At 37.6% G+C, this 17,234-nt stretch overlaps 1 protein-coding gene across 1 annotated transcript in view; it reads left to right on the plus strand.

The window, feature by feature from the left end:
• CNTNAP2 (contactin associated protein-like 2) overlaps positions 1 to 17,234 on the plus strand; it is a 1,035,043-nt gene that overhangs the window by 871,137 nt on the left and 146,672 nt on the right. The window contains exon 15 of the mRNA XM_008633839.2: positions 579 to 706. Coding sequence (XP_008632061.1) covers positions 579 to 706 — 128 coding nt within the window. The remainder of the gene's footprint in view (positions 1 to 578; positions 707 to 17,234) is intronic.

The raw sequence follows: 17,234 nt of genomic DNA on the forward strand, positions 1-17,234 counted from the left end.
GGGGCGAGGGGGGTGGAACAGAGAGAAATACTTGGATTTATTCTGTTTCCTTTTTATTTCTTTTATGCCAAAAGTATGGTCTTAACACTATATATAGGGCATTTTTTCCTTTGTGGATAATTTAGCCTTTTATGTGTTTATATCAAAAAACAAATAAAACACAAACAAAACAAAACAGAAAATACAAACCAACAAAAAAATCTACAGCCAAAAAAAAACCCACAGAGAAAACCAGCTGAGAGATAAAATACCTCATTAAATATTGCTTATTTCATTTTCTATTTGGAAGAAAGAACACTCAATGCCAGTTGGTTTCAGCTGTTGAAATAATAAAGGAAAAATGTTGTAACTGGGCACAGTGATTTGGTCCAAGCATGAAGAAAGCACTAGGTTATTTGCTGCAGTTGAAATGAGGGGCTCTAAGACACGACTATAAATTGAATTTTAGTGGTCTTGCTAACTAAAATGGGGTTTGAGCTGCATGCAATTTTTGCATACCTATTCTTTTGGTGCTTAGATCAAGGAAAATAATTTCATATGTTTCACAGTTGCTTTCTTTTTGTCTCTCTGTAATTCAGGAGGAAAGACTCTGGGATGTTGTCATACAAAGAGCACCTACCGGTCAGCCAGGTGGTGGTTGGAGACCTCGACCGGCCTGGGTCTGAAGCCAAGGTGTCCGTGGGTCCCGTGCGCTGCCAAGGAGATCGTAAGTCCTCTGGTCTTCTTCCGCTTACTCCTGGGTAGAAATCCAGTTGGAAAGGGGTAACTTTGGAGGCACCCTGTGGGAACTTATGGCGGTCTGCTCAAAAGGCCTTTTGCTATGAAATCATGATGTGATTTGAGAAATTTTGACTATGACAATACACATATAATGGCTTATATTTTCATTTAAAATATCAATATTCATCTTTATTTTATGGTAAATGTGGCAACTTGGATTATTCAACTAAATTTATATAGATGAGCAGTAATACAGATTGCATAATAACATCTCTCAACATCTGTGCTGCTGTTGGGTGCTCTTGTCAGTGTCATTATCATTACTATGCTTACAGGATATAAATGGTAGCATGATGGCAAAACTTATCACTGTAATCTCTGGCTATAGGTGCATAAAGTTTGACAAGATTGTTATCAAATGTTAAGTGTATCAGGACTAGATGTTTCCACATAAAGCGTTGGGAGATTTTTGGAGTAGTCGCTGGTTTCCAGGCTGAGTGATGCTAGGAGGTGTACATCCTCCAATTTGATCATCTAGTGATAGAGTAAATCAGTGTTGTGTCAATTTCCACCTCACACACACTCAAAATTGGAATGCAGTGAGGAAAACTGTAGTCTTGCTTCAGTCTGTTTTATATTTCAGGAGGTGAAATCCACTACCAAAGGCATAGCAACTGTTTAAGGTCCTTCTAAATCACACTTCAAAAATTTAAACTCTGTGCAATTGACACACATGTTTTATTTGTCCACTGTGTTTTAAGGCAGTTGTCTTACAATAGGTGCAGTAAGGAAAGGTAGTCTGATTTAGTTTAAAACAACTAATATTTGTGTGATCTATAAATAGTATAAAACCCATCCACAGTAAAGAGTACTATAACTCAGCCTATAAGACTGAGGTGATGCAGAAATATTCACATCATATATTTATTGCTTTTTATTTATGGTGTTTGACCAGTCACAGGTCAGTCTGTGTTTGTTTGTGTCTCAGCTATGTTTGATAAATTTTTTTGTAATAGGCTCTTACAACTGATGACAAAAAATAACGAATAGCATTTTTCTTGCACCTATATTATTCATATCCTGAATCTGAGTGCTTCTAGAAATATCAGTCTCTAAAGTGTGAGCCATTTCTAAGTATTAGTATAAATGAAACCTCATCTGAGCAGGCAGTAGCCTTTATTAGAATGTGACTGAGTGACACAGCCTTTTGGGAAAGTGAGCGGGTGTATTCCTACCATCCTGATTAATTTAATTTTCTCTACATACTTTACAGATATGATTCGTAGTTTTTAAAAAACTTTGCCTATGAATAAATTTGATTTTACTTCCATCACCATCTATTATTGTCAAAAATCTGGTATAATTTTTCTCACAGGAGATAATATAGAGCCTAGTCCTTTACAGTTAGTAAAAGCTCCTGTTTTATATTCCCAGTGCATTTACTAAGCATTCCCCTTTGTATTCTTTCTTGAACATATACAACATCTGCTGTTTCACCTTGTGGAAAACAAGGTTTCTGTTCCAGGGAAAATGCCAAAATTTTAAACTGTGCTTTTGTTCCAAATTAGAGGAAAGATCCAAAGTACTACATTTCTGGGAAAGTATTAAGAACAACAACAACAAGAAGAGCAACAAACTACAAAGCAATTCATTCTCTTTTTTTTTTTTTTTTGGTGTATTGCATGCATCAAAACCAGCATTATTAGTACTAAAGATGTTGAGTGTCATCACAGGACTGTTCATGTGTTCAGTTAAATTCAGTTGCATGTGTAAATGAAATTCAGTTACAGTTATAAAGACTGGCTAAGAAATACAGATTTTTGTTTTGCTTGCAAGTAAGGTGGAAAAAGTAGGAGTGCCTAACCAGTCAAATAAAAACTTACCTATTTAGAAGAATTTCTCATTGTGGTTGCAGCCAATACTGTGACAACTTATCTCATCTTGTCCATGCCATGTGTTGTATCAACCCATAGTCTAGTGATATTTTGCAGCACATGAAGTCATGTTTTCCCATCAGAACTACAGTATAATTTGCCACACACTTCATAGCTACCTCTGTGTAATATCTAGTGACAGTGGTATGTCACCTAGGCCAACTCACATCTGCACATGAGTACAGGAGTAAGAGTACCACAGAACTGATGGCCTTTGCAGTCCTTAAAGAGACAGCTGAAAGCTTACTATCTGAGGGCAAAGAGGATTAAAGAAAGCAAAGACATTTGTTATTTCATGCAGTTCACTTCATCCCATGCTCATCAAATTCTGAAGGATCCATTAATCAGCAGAGACCATGACAATTAACTGTTCCTACACTATTGACTGACCAGAGTAAATCTGAAAATCATCCATCTCGGTGCAATTTGTTTTGACACAAACCAAGGAAGATTGCAGAATCATAACTGTTTTCCTGTTGCAAAAATAACTATTCTTCTCTCAAAAATACAGGTTTTATTTTGTTCCCACAAATGACAATTTCATTTTTCTTTTTGCCTGATTTATTACCTGTTCTCAAATAGTGGCTATTGTTGGAGATAAAGATCAGAAAACTGGTTTATTCATGATTACACATCTTTGTGTTCCAGAAGTATTTTTCTTATTTAACTGCACCTCAGAAAACTCTACTTGCATTCTGAAAAGTATTCAGCAAAAAGGGCCTTTATTACCCCTCTAAAGATCTGGTTAAGCTGCCTTGTTCTACCAGAATGATGAAGACTCATCTAGTCACTGCGCCAAAAATCCCATAAATCTGGTCTGGGGCCTGGTTTGCGCCTTGGATTTAATATCCAGGATGTCTCTTTGCTATTTTAATGTTGAGGAATGCTTTCTAAATATCTAAAGATTTTTCTAAGTGGTGATCTACCAGGAAAGCAAACTTATCCAATTTCATGGAGAACAGATGCACAAACAGGAGATGAATTTGGTGGGGGTTTTTGACACTGTATTGCAATGATTCAAAGATCAAGAAAGGGTTTTCAGCAAATGTCAGCTCTACGCAGAATTAAAGCAAAGCTGTCCTTCCTGACCACTGCGGTATGAGCGTTGTACTTGCAGAATGACAGAGGCAGTTTATCAGCACATTCTCAATATCCTCTTAGCCGAACTGGAATTAAAAGTGTAAACAAAGAAAATCAGTCCTTAGATTCCACAGTAATACTGGATAAGGGAACTAGTCTTGTTTTCTCTGAAGTGAAGGTGTTCTGTGCAGGATATAGAAAAATGGGCACCATAGAACCACAAATTAATAATTTTTATTCTTCAGCTAACTTTGAGACACTGATTAATTCTTTTACAGACCTATTACAGTTTTTCTAATACTTGTGTAATAGGACCTGGGCTCCTCAGCTGCCCTGAATTTAGCCTTGGCCAACCAGTAATAGAAAGACTTTGTCCATCTCTTTATGCTATTTCACTGTAATGCAAAGGGGCACCTTGAGCCTTCTCCCTTTAGAGAAGAATGCAAGTATGTTGAGGGTTTTTTCTGTCTAAGCTCAGCCTGAGGTGGTAGATCAAAGCTTCAAAAGCAGATCTGGTAATTTCTTTTGAAACCAAACCGAATAACTTACCTTGCTATGGTGGGGCTATTGCTACAGAGATTTCATCAAAAATCATATTGAATCAAAATTACATTTCTGGCTTCTGGCACCTTCTGAAGAAATTTTTTCATTCCTCTTAGGAAAATAACGGTTTTCACAAAGCTTCTATATTTGCCACCTGCTAAGAGTATCCTTTTCCCAAGGACTTCCAAGGATTTTGATTCGAGTTTGCTCTTTATAAGCCCAGAGGGGAATAGACTGACTATTCTGCTCTAGATTTGCTTTTCTCCTTGAGTCTATTTTCCTTTTGTCCCATTTCTTCTATAGAAAAGACAGAATTTAAGGGGGAGATGTTTTTTACACAGCTCAGATTTATGTTTTTTCCATCTTCTCTGCTGTACAGGTTTTATCCTCCCAGTAAGACTTTGATTTCTGAGCCATGAATCATTTTCTTGTGTATTACTTCTATTATCTGTAATCTTCAAAATGTGGAGGAGGAAGCAGCTGCATTCATTGACTGTGGTTCTTTCTAAGCTAAGTTTTCATGAAGACCAGTATCAGCAGTGTGCTTGGAGAATCTGCAGTGACAGACAAAAAATGTCCCCTTGACAGATAAGAGAAGTTCAGGAAAAAATCAAAACCCAGTTCTTCCATCAGTGCATTGATTTTGTTTGTGCACGTGTGCATATGACTGTGCATGTGTGTTCTCAGGGGAAATACACCTTGAGTTCTTTTTTTCAATGGTTTTGATCATGGCTCATCATTACTCCTTTCATGACTGATACTTTGTTTCTTTCATTCCTGAATATCACTTCTGGCTTTACTCCTTTTAGAATGTTCCAGCAGAGTTGGCTTATTTATTCAGACAGTGGAATGGCCATGCACATTTTTTGTGACTCTGGGTTTCTATTAAAACCACTCTGCATTTATCTAAACCGGCCAGCCGCTGCCAGGGTCAGTGCTTAGAGGCTGGTATCCTTGGTAAGGTGTGGGTTTGTATTCCTTAAGTACTTCTTATGCATCACATGTGCAGTTTGGTGACTCAGAACTGTCACTTTTAATGAAAATAAATTAACTGCTTCATGTGCATGCTAAATCCATTTTCATTACATTGCAAATTGAGGACTCTTTCAACATCTTGAACTTGTTTTTCAAGGGTACCACCTGAGTTTCAGAGAAAAAAATAGCATAGCCTTACAGTGCAGTTTCCAGTTACACATGAAACCTATGACCAAGGTCAATTCTCTAGTAGGATGTGCAGTGTGTTGACTCAGAGAGATCTGCAGTGTTGTTACTGTTTCATACATAGGTAAGGTAAACTGGAGAGTATCCCAGAAAGAAAACAACCAAACAAAAACAACCTATTTGAATTGTTGAAAGATCCAACTGGAACTGAGTCCTCTACTGGAAGTAGAAACAATTTACTCCTACTTTGTCTTAGACAACATTCCAGTTATATAGTGATTTGTCTTACAGGTTAATGGAAGTGAAAACATGGTATCAAATGAGAATTAACATCAGCGATGTCCCCTACCAAAAAAAACAAAACCTAGCCAGAGTGCTTTCAGGAAAATACAAAAAGTTTTTTTTGAAACTCCTGAAGCAATGATTCTGCCAGAGGCTTGTGTGATGGGATGACATATCTGAAATTTAGACAATTCCCTTTTGAGGTGTTAATTACTTCTCTGCCACTATGGTTAGAAAACTAATCAAAAGCTCTAGATTTTTCTACATTCCTTTTTTTTGTTTGTTTGCTTATATTGCTGGATATATCTAGCAATCCTCTTTTATATTATTTTTATTTTATAACTTTTTCTATTATTACTAATTTCTTATGATTTCCAAATGAATTGCGATATGTTCAGTAAGGAAAATACAGATCAAAACTTGATCCATCTAAGAGTTTAAATTTTTTTCACCAGTACCTATAGGTGCCTTCAGTACGCACAAAAATTTGTCTGCTGGATTTCCACATCTATTACCCCAGCATTTCTTTATGTGCTGCACTAGATGGTAAACTGTGCAATTCAAGTGGAATACAGATTCATTCAAAATACATCAAGACATTGTGCTCACTGCTTATCACAGTCATTCCAGGGCTACCAGCAAAACAGAAGAAAAGCATCCTTTCAATAAAAGCAGCCTGCCAACCAAGAAGTACTATTTCAGACTCATTTGATTTTTTCAGTGAAAACAACAGCCTTTGGTTTGGATTTAGGTAGGGATCTACGCTTTAGTTAATCAAACTGCTGTGGTTATCCTTCATATGCAATTGCTTTCCTCAGAGGCCCAAGAGAAAAAAAATTACCCACTAGGTTATTTTTCTACAACTTTCTAAGTAAAAAAATCCATTCTTTTGAGGTTGTTTAATATCTGATTTAAATAATTTCATTTCTCATTCTTAGAACTTTCACTTTCCCTTCACCTTTAACCCTGTTTTATAATGCATAGTTAAATTTATTGTGAAGTTTAACTAGATTTTATTTTCATCTTCATGCAGAAATATTTTCTCTAGGAAGCAGTGCTTAAATGCCCTCCTGTGGAGTCTTAATATTTCTAAGAGAAATATTTCTCACCTCCCAGGAAAACTTAGACTGTGGCCAGTTATCTCATACAAGCATAGGCTATTTCTGGCCATGTGAATAAAACTTTGCCTGTCTTGAAAATAGGAGCTAGAAAATCTCCATTGTTCACATGAATTTAGAGCATTTCTCTGTCATGCTGAAATATGCAGGAAAATTAAAGGTGAACATGGGATAAAGTATGTCCTTCTCTTATGTGTGTTCTCATATCCTTCCTGAGCTGCAAAGTGCTCCAAGTGCTGGCATTCTGGCTGGTAGTTTTGTCATCCTTTTCAATTTGCAACCAATTCTCAAAAGCACTGTAATTATACTCAAAAGGGATTCTCTGATGTTGTACACCAAAAACCTTTGAATTTAATTTAGAAGTTCCTGTTATGTACATTTTCAGCGAGATAACCTCTACTTTAGATGACCCATGGTGGACAGTACCAAAATGAGAAGACCTAATGTCTCCAAAATCGCAAATCAGCCTGGAATTGTCTTTGGATTTAGGGGATGGGGAGTGGTAGGCAGTGTGAACAGCGTTTGAACATGTATGGTTAGAATTATTCAAGTTCCAAAAATATTTTCTTTCTTTGTGATAATACTTAAACCTAACTAATCATTCTAGACACCTTTCTCCTACTTCTTTGCATTTGTACAACAGGAGACATTTTGGCCTACAAATTTGGGACAAATTAGCCTCCACAGGACTGTAAGGTTCTGCAAGTGCTCTTTCTACATACCACCCTGAATGTAAGGCTTCTTTTTCTATATCATCTCCAAACCCACAGGGAATTGGTGACATTAATGATTTATAAGCTCTCAATGTTTCTGCAGTACATGACCTTTACTGAGGTTTATTACATGGCCATAAAATTCTCTTTCAGTTCAAACTTTGAATACATGTGTATCCATGGAATAAAGGCTTGTAAAATGACATAGTTTTAACACAGAAAGATATTGACTCATAGGTTATATATAAATATTCTCTATTGTATCCCACTCTCTGTCAGATTTTGTTCTGTTTGCTTTCTGAAAGCAAACCTTACCCTTGAGAGCTAGTCATCTTACAGAGCAGGAAAAAGTACAGATCACACAGAGTTTAACCATTTTCCTATTGGACATGTCTTTTTATGCCAGACTGAAGCAACAGGATGCCTGCAAATAGTGCAAGAGAAAAAAGTCACAGTAGAATCAAAAATTTAATTTTGTCACATTGGGAAAAACAATGTCCCATACAGTTTGTGCCACATGAACATTAGTAACCCAAGGTAAAAAATAAAAAGGTGGACCTGATCCTGTTAGAATATACCGAGGAGAGGTCGTTTTAACCACAAACAATGGCTCTTGATGCAGTTTGAAACCTTTTTTTTAATCCTTTTCCAGCTTTGCAAAGATCCAGTAGAACCTGGGTGCTTTGTTCAAAAGAGTGAGATTTATGACACTTTTGCCTAGTACCTGGTAGTGTATGACAGTATTATAGATTACACCGTCATTCAGAGTGTATTTTCATTATGAATGCAACTTACGTTGCTGGAGACTTTTCCTTAAGGTCATGAAGGCAGTATGCTCTGAGGATCTGTTTTGATGGGAAATGCATTTCAGCCTGTTCATCTTTCCTGTTTACCTTCCTTTAGTTACTTTTTCTGTGCATGCTCTACTGCCTTTGAAAGTCACACCTGTTTCACACATATGTGAATGTAGGTACAAAGAGTAACACAATTCCCCAGTTTACATCTCCACCCTTTCCAGATTCATCACAAAATGTAAATCAGACAGCAAACTTTTAAGATAGGAACAGACCTGCCTATTATTGATTAACTTTAATTCTCATATGCATTCCATTCTACCTAAATGTATATGTTGGTATAAACTACAGAGGACAGTTCATTCAAATATCAATGAACTAATAAATTTTGCTCTTTTTACATATTTGCTGAAGTAATGAAAACATATGGCAATCTATGCCCATGTTCAATTCTCCAACTGATCATAAAAACAAAAAAAAAGGTGAAATTCCATCGGGGAATTATGAGCTTTATGTTTCAGTGATGCAGAATTCAAATGCAATTAAGAGCTAATCTTATTCAAATTCTCCTCATCATTATGATTATATTGCAGTTAATTTTATCTTCTTTAATGCAAAAAAGAAGTATCTGAAGCATTTCATGTAAAGTATTGTCTCTAGATTCCTAGGGAATTTAAGCAAGCATCATTAGTCTGATAGATGACATACAGTAGCAGTTCATATTAAACTCAAATCCTCTTGAAGTTATGTTTTAATTATAATTTCAAACATCTTACCATCTATGTGATTGTAATGCATTTTACTATCTTACCAAAGCAAAGTAAGAAAAGCAATTGTGCAGGATACAAAATCTAAGAATGAAATTATGAGAGATTTCCCACAGTGTATAGAAAAGTGAGAAGGAGATGCCAGTAAAGCCATAAGGAATTAGGAGAACCTGTGACTAAACTGGGGATTGAGAAGTTGCTGGAATCCTGTCTATTACATGTACAAATTTGCAGCCACCTTTAAATTTCACCCTATAAGCCTGAGTTATCTTAGAAATGAGGTATAATAGGGAGGGAATTATCTATATTTATTTTTTTAGGCTGAACTCTTTCTCATTTTCATACTTTTGGAGAAAATGATTGAAGGCAAGGTAGAGTGAGGTCAGTGTCATTCATCACTATGTGTAAGTTATGCAAATTGAGTCTCATTTAGATGTAGATAAGTGATTGGCAGTAGGATGGAGAATAGCCAGTTATAACCTCATGGCACCCAATATCTGACACACAACATAAAGTGTCTCAGTAATGCTTAAAATGTTCAATCACCAAGATGGAAAAACTAAGAAGAAGTTGGAGACCTTTGGCACTTGTTAAACTTGCACCACTGATCTCTGTGCTGGGGAGCCACACTAACTCTAATTGTGTCTAAATACAAGCATTTACAATAGTTGAACCTTTTCTATTCAATGAGAGAATAAAAAGGATGGTCATGGATGTATTTCACAATCACAGCTGCTATTCATAATGATTTCTTATCCCACAGTCTATTCTCCCCAACCTTTGACTGTAGGACTGAATTTTGACAGCTTCAGTTCAAAACCTTCCCATAATCAAGTCCTATTATATGGGTATATATATTATTATACAGATGCTTTCCTGAATTTTTGAAGGAATGTTACCTGATCCTTCTCTCTCTCAGTGAAGCAGGTCATTCTAGATTTTCATGTAGAACTATGATGCAGTTCCCAAAGGAACTACCTATTAACACAGAGTTGCAAAGCTGTGCATTTTTGGGAAGTGATTAGAAGTCTGAACTGTTAAAAGGGAATATAGCAATAGTTTGAGAGAAGTGGAATATATATATTAAAAATTAACCTCCTATTCCTTTTCTCTGATCTATTTTTTAACTTTTTTTCTGACCTTTGTCTTCTATGGAAAAACTTGCAAATGTGGGAGAGAAAGGGCTAGAAAACTGTAAGAGAGCTATGAAGTATTGCCTACTTACTCCCTTTTCCAGTGATAATGCTATGGATAACTTCCACTGTTAAATTTCTGAGTTTGAATATGTTGGGTTCCAAATTAATGCGGCAACCTGTGAAGTGCCATAAATTAGGTATTTACAGAGCAGGTTTCAGAGGAAAGTTTTTGATTCCACTTCATTCTTCCTCTTTTCTGTGCTTAAAACTTATCTTTTGTGAGGTGCTATCTTGGTTCTTCAAGGGAAACGAAGAAGAAACTTGAAAATGCTGATAATTTTAGTCAAAGCTTTAATTTTGAATCAGCTCAGATAGAATTAAAAGGAGATGAGGGGGAAATCCTGTACCTTACAAACTAGTACCTTTTTTGTCATTAAAGCAATACAGAGCAGTTCTATCCATTTCCTGTTAGGATCTTACAGTAATCTGTACTTCAAAGGTATTAGCTAAGCTTGCAGAATCATAAAGCTTTCAACTTTACAATATTAAGCAGCAAATTCTAACATTTTTGTATGCCTATATTTCAAGTCTCATTTGTGAAGAATCAGCTCCACATCTGATTTGCTCTAATTCAGAGGAGCAATATTTTTCATGAACAACATTCAAAGAAGCAGTTATGGAAAGAGAGCCAATAGTGATTTATGGTTTCAAAAGTTTCTTTTCAGCCTGTTCTTTAGCTAATCAATTTCCAGCATGCCCACTGTATCTATATTTTGTTATTTACCCTTGGTTTCATGAACTCCTGCTGATGGAAAACTTTTGCCTTATCACTCCAAACAGTTTTGCTTTTGAAAACTGAGGAAGTAAATCAGTATAAATCAATTATTACACACAGAACATAGTTCATGTATCTTCCAGTGTTCAAGTAACTTCCATTATCATTTATTTTAGATTAGCTATGGTAAGGTTAAATTTAAAAGAGTTTATTGTTATGAACTGTTGTTGTGTCTTTGTATTTTAGATTCAGGCAGAAGCAAATTTGATCCACAGTTGGCAGGATATCTTCCAGGAAAGTTAAGATGCTCCAAAAAAGGCAGTGGAAAAGGGATTTTTCCAAGAAATACTTTAATTTCCCATTCCAAAAGAAGAGCAAATTCTCAGAAATTCTTGCTGTGTAAACTCTGAAAATATAACAGAACACATTGGTTATCAAGTTCTCATCGATGTAAGGACATCAGTGTAACCTTGACTTTCAACATTTTACAAAAGAGCCTTTTTCGTCACTGTTTAACTATATTTTATAAATGAAGTTTTGAATCAAATGGCTGTTTAAAATGCCCAAATTGAAGTAAAATTTTCAAACCAACGTGCTCAGTGTACTTACATTTCATTAACAGTTTCAAGAAACTTTCCGTTTCCTTCAAAACTCTCAAAAGCTTCAGTGTTTTCCAATAATGGCAAGGTCTTGCTAGAAAACTAAACTAAATTTAATATTTCCTTCATGGGAGGGACACTCCTTCTTTCCTTTCTTTAAATGCAAAGTAACTCCTTATGCTGAGATAGAGATTTTGGAGCTTTCACTTCTGTGAAATAAAAGAAAACATTCCTGCAGTATCCTCAGTCCTGCTTAAATCGTAATGTGATTAACTGATATTTTACCCCTCCTTATTCTGAAGTTTGTCTCTCTATATCACCATGCAGAGAGAGGTTTTCCCTATTCTCTGTGAACACTGTATTTCAGGTGGCTAATCTGATTGTTCTCCAAAATATCATTAGGCAATTTTGGGATCCCATTAGGACAGCCAGTCATTAAATAAAAATGTTATTATCATACAGTGCATTGCAGCTATCCCAGCCTCAGAAAATATGTAGTAGTCTAGGGCAAGATACAAGCAAATAAAATTAAGATGCTTAAAGCAATAGGCAATTTCTTGAGAAAATGGCAAACTAGCATCTGAAGCTGTGAATTCAAGATGTGTGTCGTTATCAGTTCAATAACAACTTCCCACGGCAACACGAAAGAAAAAGTGTTTTGTTGATTTTTTGCTTAAATCCATGAGCTGTTGTAACCCCTAAATGACAAAAATGTGTAGACTTTCATTATTGTATTTCTTTATCTTTTTAGCCCTTAATTGATAAATTTATTTCACATTGTATTGAAAATATTTTCTGAAACAAGTGATGTCTTAAGAGGCTTCCTAAAAACAGAGACTAGACAGGAGTAAGGGAATAAAGGTAGGTATTTATTTGAAAGGCCTTTAAAGGTACCCCTGGGGAGCCAGAGGCTCTTGCCAAGATGGACCCCAAGATGTACGACAGGTCACGAGTTCTTCACACTTTTATAGGTTTGGTTCATTTGCATATCAGGGTTAATTCTCCAATTAAAGCTTCAGTTAATGATGTAATTTCCCCTCCACTTGCCCCCCTTAGAGGCTCTTTGGTTTATACTTTTGGGCCTAGGACGGTCTGGGTGTCCTTGAAGAGCAGGCCCAGAGAGGCTTTGTTATGTCTGCCTAGCACGAGAGAGCAGAAATTAACAGGCTACAAGAAACTTCAGAGTTACACACTAAGCAGTACAGGATTTGAAAAATATAAAAGCTAAAACCTAAGGCATCACAAGGATCGGGGATAAGCAAACCTAGTCCCCTCAGACTCTCCCCACACTTCACATACTTCAGTCCTTGCATGCTTGTTAAATATATGATACCTTGTGACCCAGGAGAAGGCCAGAGACCACAGGCTGAGTGTTTTCTTGAGTAAAGATCTGTAAGTCAGGCGTTCCCTTCTCCTGGGTTTTACGGGACAATCCTGCTAATATGATGATGTAATAATTGATGCAGTAGCTCAACCAGCACCTGGAAGGTGTCTTTCCACATGTGGCAGCTCTCTTTGACTGCTACTAAGCACATAGACAAGCAGCTGAGGGACCAGTATGATTTTTTTGTGTCTGCCTAGCAATCACAAATCTATAGTGTCCTGAGGAAGGGAATATAAATGGCAAAAAAAATTCCCTCAGTTCCTTCCTGATCTTCAGTGGCATAGAAGCTAGTGGACATCATAACAAGCCAGAGACCCAAGGATATATATATCAGGAGCTGGATTTCCCACCTCCATCAATTCTCCTGGAATCACTTCTAGAAACTTGTCAAAATCCTGGAAATCACTTGGTAATTACTAGCCCAAGCTAGCAATCTCACATCCAGAAATACATGAGCAAAACCCAAACTGTGGGATATGCCCAGCCCCTGCCCTGGAGGGAGGCTTGCTGAGATAAGGAGATTGCATAACCTCCCAGCAGAATCCCCTTGGAAAAGGCACCACTCTGCGATCACGGCGAGAGAGGACACAGAACCGTGATCCTCTGGGAGACCCTATGTAGATCCTTTGTAACCCATTGGCTTTTACCCTCTCTCACCCACCTTTGTATCCCTATAAGATCTAGCCCTTTTCCCCTTTGAGTTCGGAGAGCTCGTCCCTAGCCTCCCCTTCGCAGGAGTGGGGACTAGTAAAGCTGCCCCATGCGGAACTGCTAAACGAGCCTCCAGTCTCTCTTCTCCTGGTCCAGCCTGGGGTTTGCCTCGCAGGACAAAAGCTGAAATCACGCCTGCTGAATCACTAAAGATCCGACAGCCTGCTGAGACAGGCACCCCCTGTGAAGGCACCCCAGTGGCCGAGGGACCGCCGCAGACCTCTGGGGGACTGTCCCTTGTGGGACATTCTCTCTAGAGCTGCCACGGCTTCCTGGGTCTGAGCCACAGACCCCAACCCGGCTGCTTTACCAAACCAAGATCCTAAACCAATAGAAAATTGCATGTATGCTTAGTGATTTAACAGGACAAAACAAGATAGTGTTCTGCCTCCGAAAAATGCATTTGATGTTGAAAGAAAATGTAACGTGAGACTATCAAACTCGATTTATATCAGCTTTATTCTATGCAGTACCATGCGTGAAAATAAGGAAAATACTAAATGATTTTCCACACAATTTCTTTTCCTTTGTGATTTCAGTATGTAAGAACCAAAATTATTCTTGAATAATATTCAAATGTTTCTAAAGTGCAAATTTTATTTTTCTGGGCTCCAGGGATTCTGAATTTGGCAGACTGTATTAAATATGCATCATAGGAAGAGTTATTAGACTTGACCTTTTCCTTGAGAACTTTAGAGAAGTGGTGGGTTGTGCTGTAGATTTCTCTCTCCACCTTGTTACTCGTCCCCTCTTTCCTAGTTGTACTCACACCCTTGAAGAGACTTAGGCAAGTAAACATCATCACTTATCACAAAAAGCAAGCCAGGGGCACTCCACATCGCCTCCCTCTTATTTACACATGAAGAGTCAGTAGTTCATAGCAACTGAGCTATGATCAAGGAAATTAAATTCATTAGTAAAACAAGAAACATTCCAGACCTGCATAGCACAGCTTGAAGTATTCAGCTGAGGAACTAATTAAAGACAGATAGCTGAGAGGGTAATGAATAAACACACATTGTGTGGGTAGAAATAGCTAGCACAAATATGTGTATTCCCTGTTATATTTGATGGGAAAGTAAATTATCACATATACTGAAGCAAATTGAACAGTAACAGCTCTCCTGCAGCTTTTAAGTGCAAACCATCCTTAAAGGTGGGACAGCAGGCAGCAGGATCAGCAAATGGAGCCCCTGCAATGGTACTTTTGCAGCTCCCCAGCCTGCCACCACAAGGGGCTGTGCTGCCTGCAGCTCTCACACAGTAAAAGCAGACCAATGCTTGCCTAGTCCATCCTGCATTCCCTGAACAGGAGCAGAGACCTGCTTGACCCTGTGAACAAGAGGCCTGGAATAACCTTTTCTTTCTGTACCCCCTTCCCTCACCCTCCACTTCTGTGCCTCCAGCCAAGTGATCCTTCTGTGGGCACTCACCAGTGCAGCACTCCTGGTATTCCACATACTGGAGCCAGGGAGTGCCTGGACAGGGTAACCAATGAGGAGATAGGAAATATCTGCCCATTAACATCATGTAGCACTGCAGCCATTTAACTTCACCATTTGAAGAGCATCAGATTGTTTCTGAAAGGAGCAGATGCAAATGGCAGGGCTGACAGTAGCTGTTAAAAGGTTTAATGCTGTCTTTTTGTAATATATTTGTAGACTACGATATGCTGCACACCAGCCATTTCCAGAGGCTGCTTTTTGCACAGCAGTCTGTAAATGAGCAGAGAAAACACTTTTCATGACATAAAGGAAGCCAGAAGACATATGAGCTTTGAAAACACAGATAGAGAAGAGCTCCTAGGGGATCTCAAATAGCCATTTACTAGATAAAAAACAATATTAAACTCAAGTTAAGTTTGCCAATGCTTATCACCAAACTGAAAGTTGAAGGCACAGTTTTGAATGCATCAGTGTGATAATAAATCCTACCATCCTAGCCATTGGGGATACAGATTGCTAAACATTTCTGTGACATCCAGTCTCCTATCAGGAGATGGTGCAGCTCATATAGGAAATAGAGCTTGCATATCCTTGATTTTCACAGATGAGGTCAGAGAGAAGGAGGGTGAGTTATAAATTTAGCCTACCTAAGTCTGTATTTCTGTACTCACAGGTATTTGTACTTTTAAGTTTCCTTGGAGTGTTAAGGCCCATTTGAAATCTATAAGGGGCAGAGAGATGGAGGGAACCAGTCAGTAGGAGTTCAGACAGCTGCCTGCACTAATACTTGGCTTACAGATACCACTGAATCCCTGTAGCTGCTGTCTTTGAAGCTACTGGAAGCCTTCTGCAGTGAACTTCACAATCTCCATGGCTGCAGGCAACTATAAATACAAGGTATTCTGTTGTTCTGTTTGGCACTTGGATCTATTCTAGTCCTTTTACCCAAAGCATTTATCCTGGACTATCTAGGATCATGAATTGGTAGCCTAGGCTTTGTTTGGTTCCATAAAATGGAGGAAATCGATCACATTTCCAGAAAGGGCAATATAAATAACTTGACAGTTGAGCATGTGTGCTCCTGGTTGCTTGTGTGTTCCAGGTTAGTTTGTTTCACTTAGTAATTTTGAACAGCAGATGGAAACAAAATCCTGTTTTTTCTCTGCTGCCTGCAAATAAGCGCTGTCTTACTCCTTCTACCTCTGCATTTGTGAAAGATAGGCATATGTAGCCCAAATATTCAGCATTAAGCTTATCTGGATAAGCTTAAATAGAAGTTATTTCAAACTCCCTTAGATATATTAAGATTACCAGCTGTAAATTTAGAATTTATATTGTAGTATATAATGGTTGAGGTGTTTTTGTGGTCATAACCTCTGGGTTATACTGCTTCCTGCAGCTGTGTCTACAATTTATAGAAAAGATACACTCCAGAAAGAAAAAGTTCTTGGTATTTCCAAATACCAAAAAGTACCTGGTATTTGCATGCAGCTTTTTTCATATTTTTAAAAATCAGTCAAACACATTTTGCCTTGCTCATGTTTACTGTATTTTAGGTCTCCTCCTGTTCCAAAAACAGTTTAAAGAAATCCTTTGCCACAAGGCTGTTTGTTTCAAATCAAGTAGACACTGTAGCATCAAGAACTGCTGCCAGCTGTAACACTTGATGAATTAGTAATTCCGGGAGTACCGCTTTGCAATTTTTTTAAGTACTTAAAACAATATACATCTAGGAAACAATGTACCTGTCATTAAAAAGTGAACATTTATGGACAGTTGACTGAGCCAGGTTCTTGCATGTGCAACACTAAATGGCTAACACACTTGCCTCAGGCTCAGTTGAATCCTTGTTGTCAGGGTCCACAGTGAAAATACTCACCATCCAAAATACTCACATCTCTTTGAAACAGAGAATACAAGAAAAAAGACACTTTACAAGAATAACATGGGAGAATCCTAGGCTTTACAGGAAGGATATGCTCTTTTAAAACCTAACATATATACTTTATAACATTTTTATCTTCATTGATTTTTTTTTTTCACCCCTTTTACTTCTTTGGCTTTTTGGATTT

Source organism: Corvus brachyrhynchos, unplaced genomic scaffold, assembly GCF_000691975.1.
Source record: "Corvus brachyrhynchos isolate BGI_N302 unplaced genomic scaffold, ASM69197v1 scaffold94, whole genome shotgun sequence".
Lineage (NCBI taxonomy): Eukaryota > Metazoa > Chordata > Aves > Passeriformes > Corvidae > Corvus > Corvus brachyrhynchos.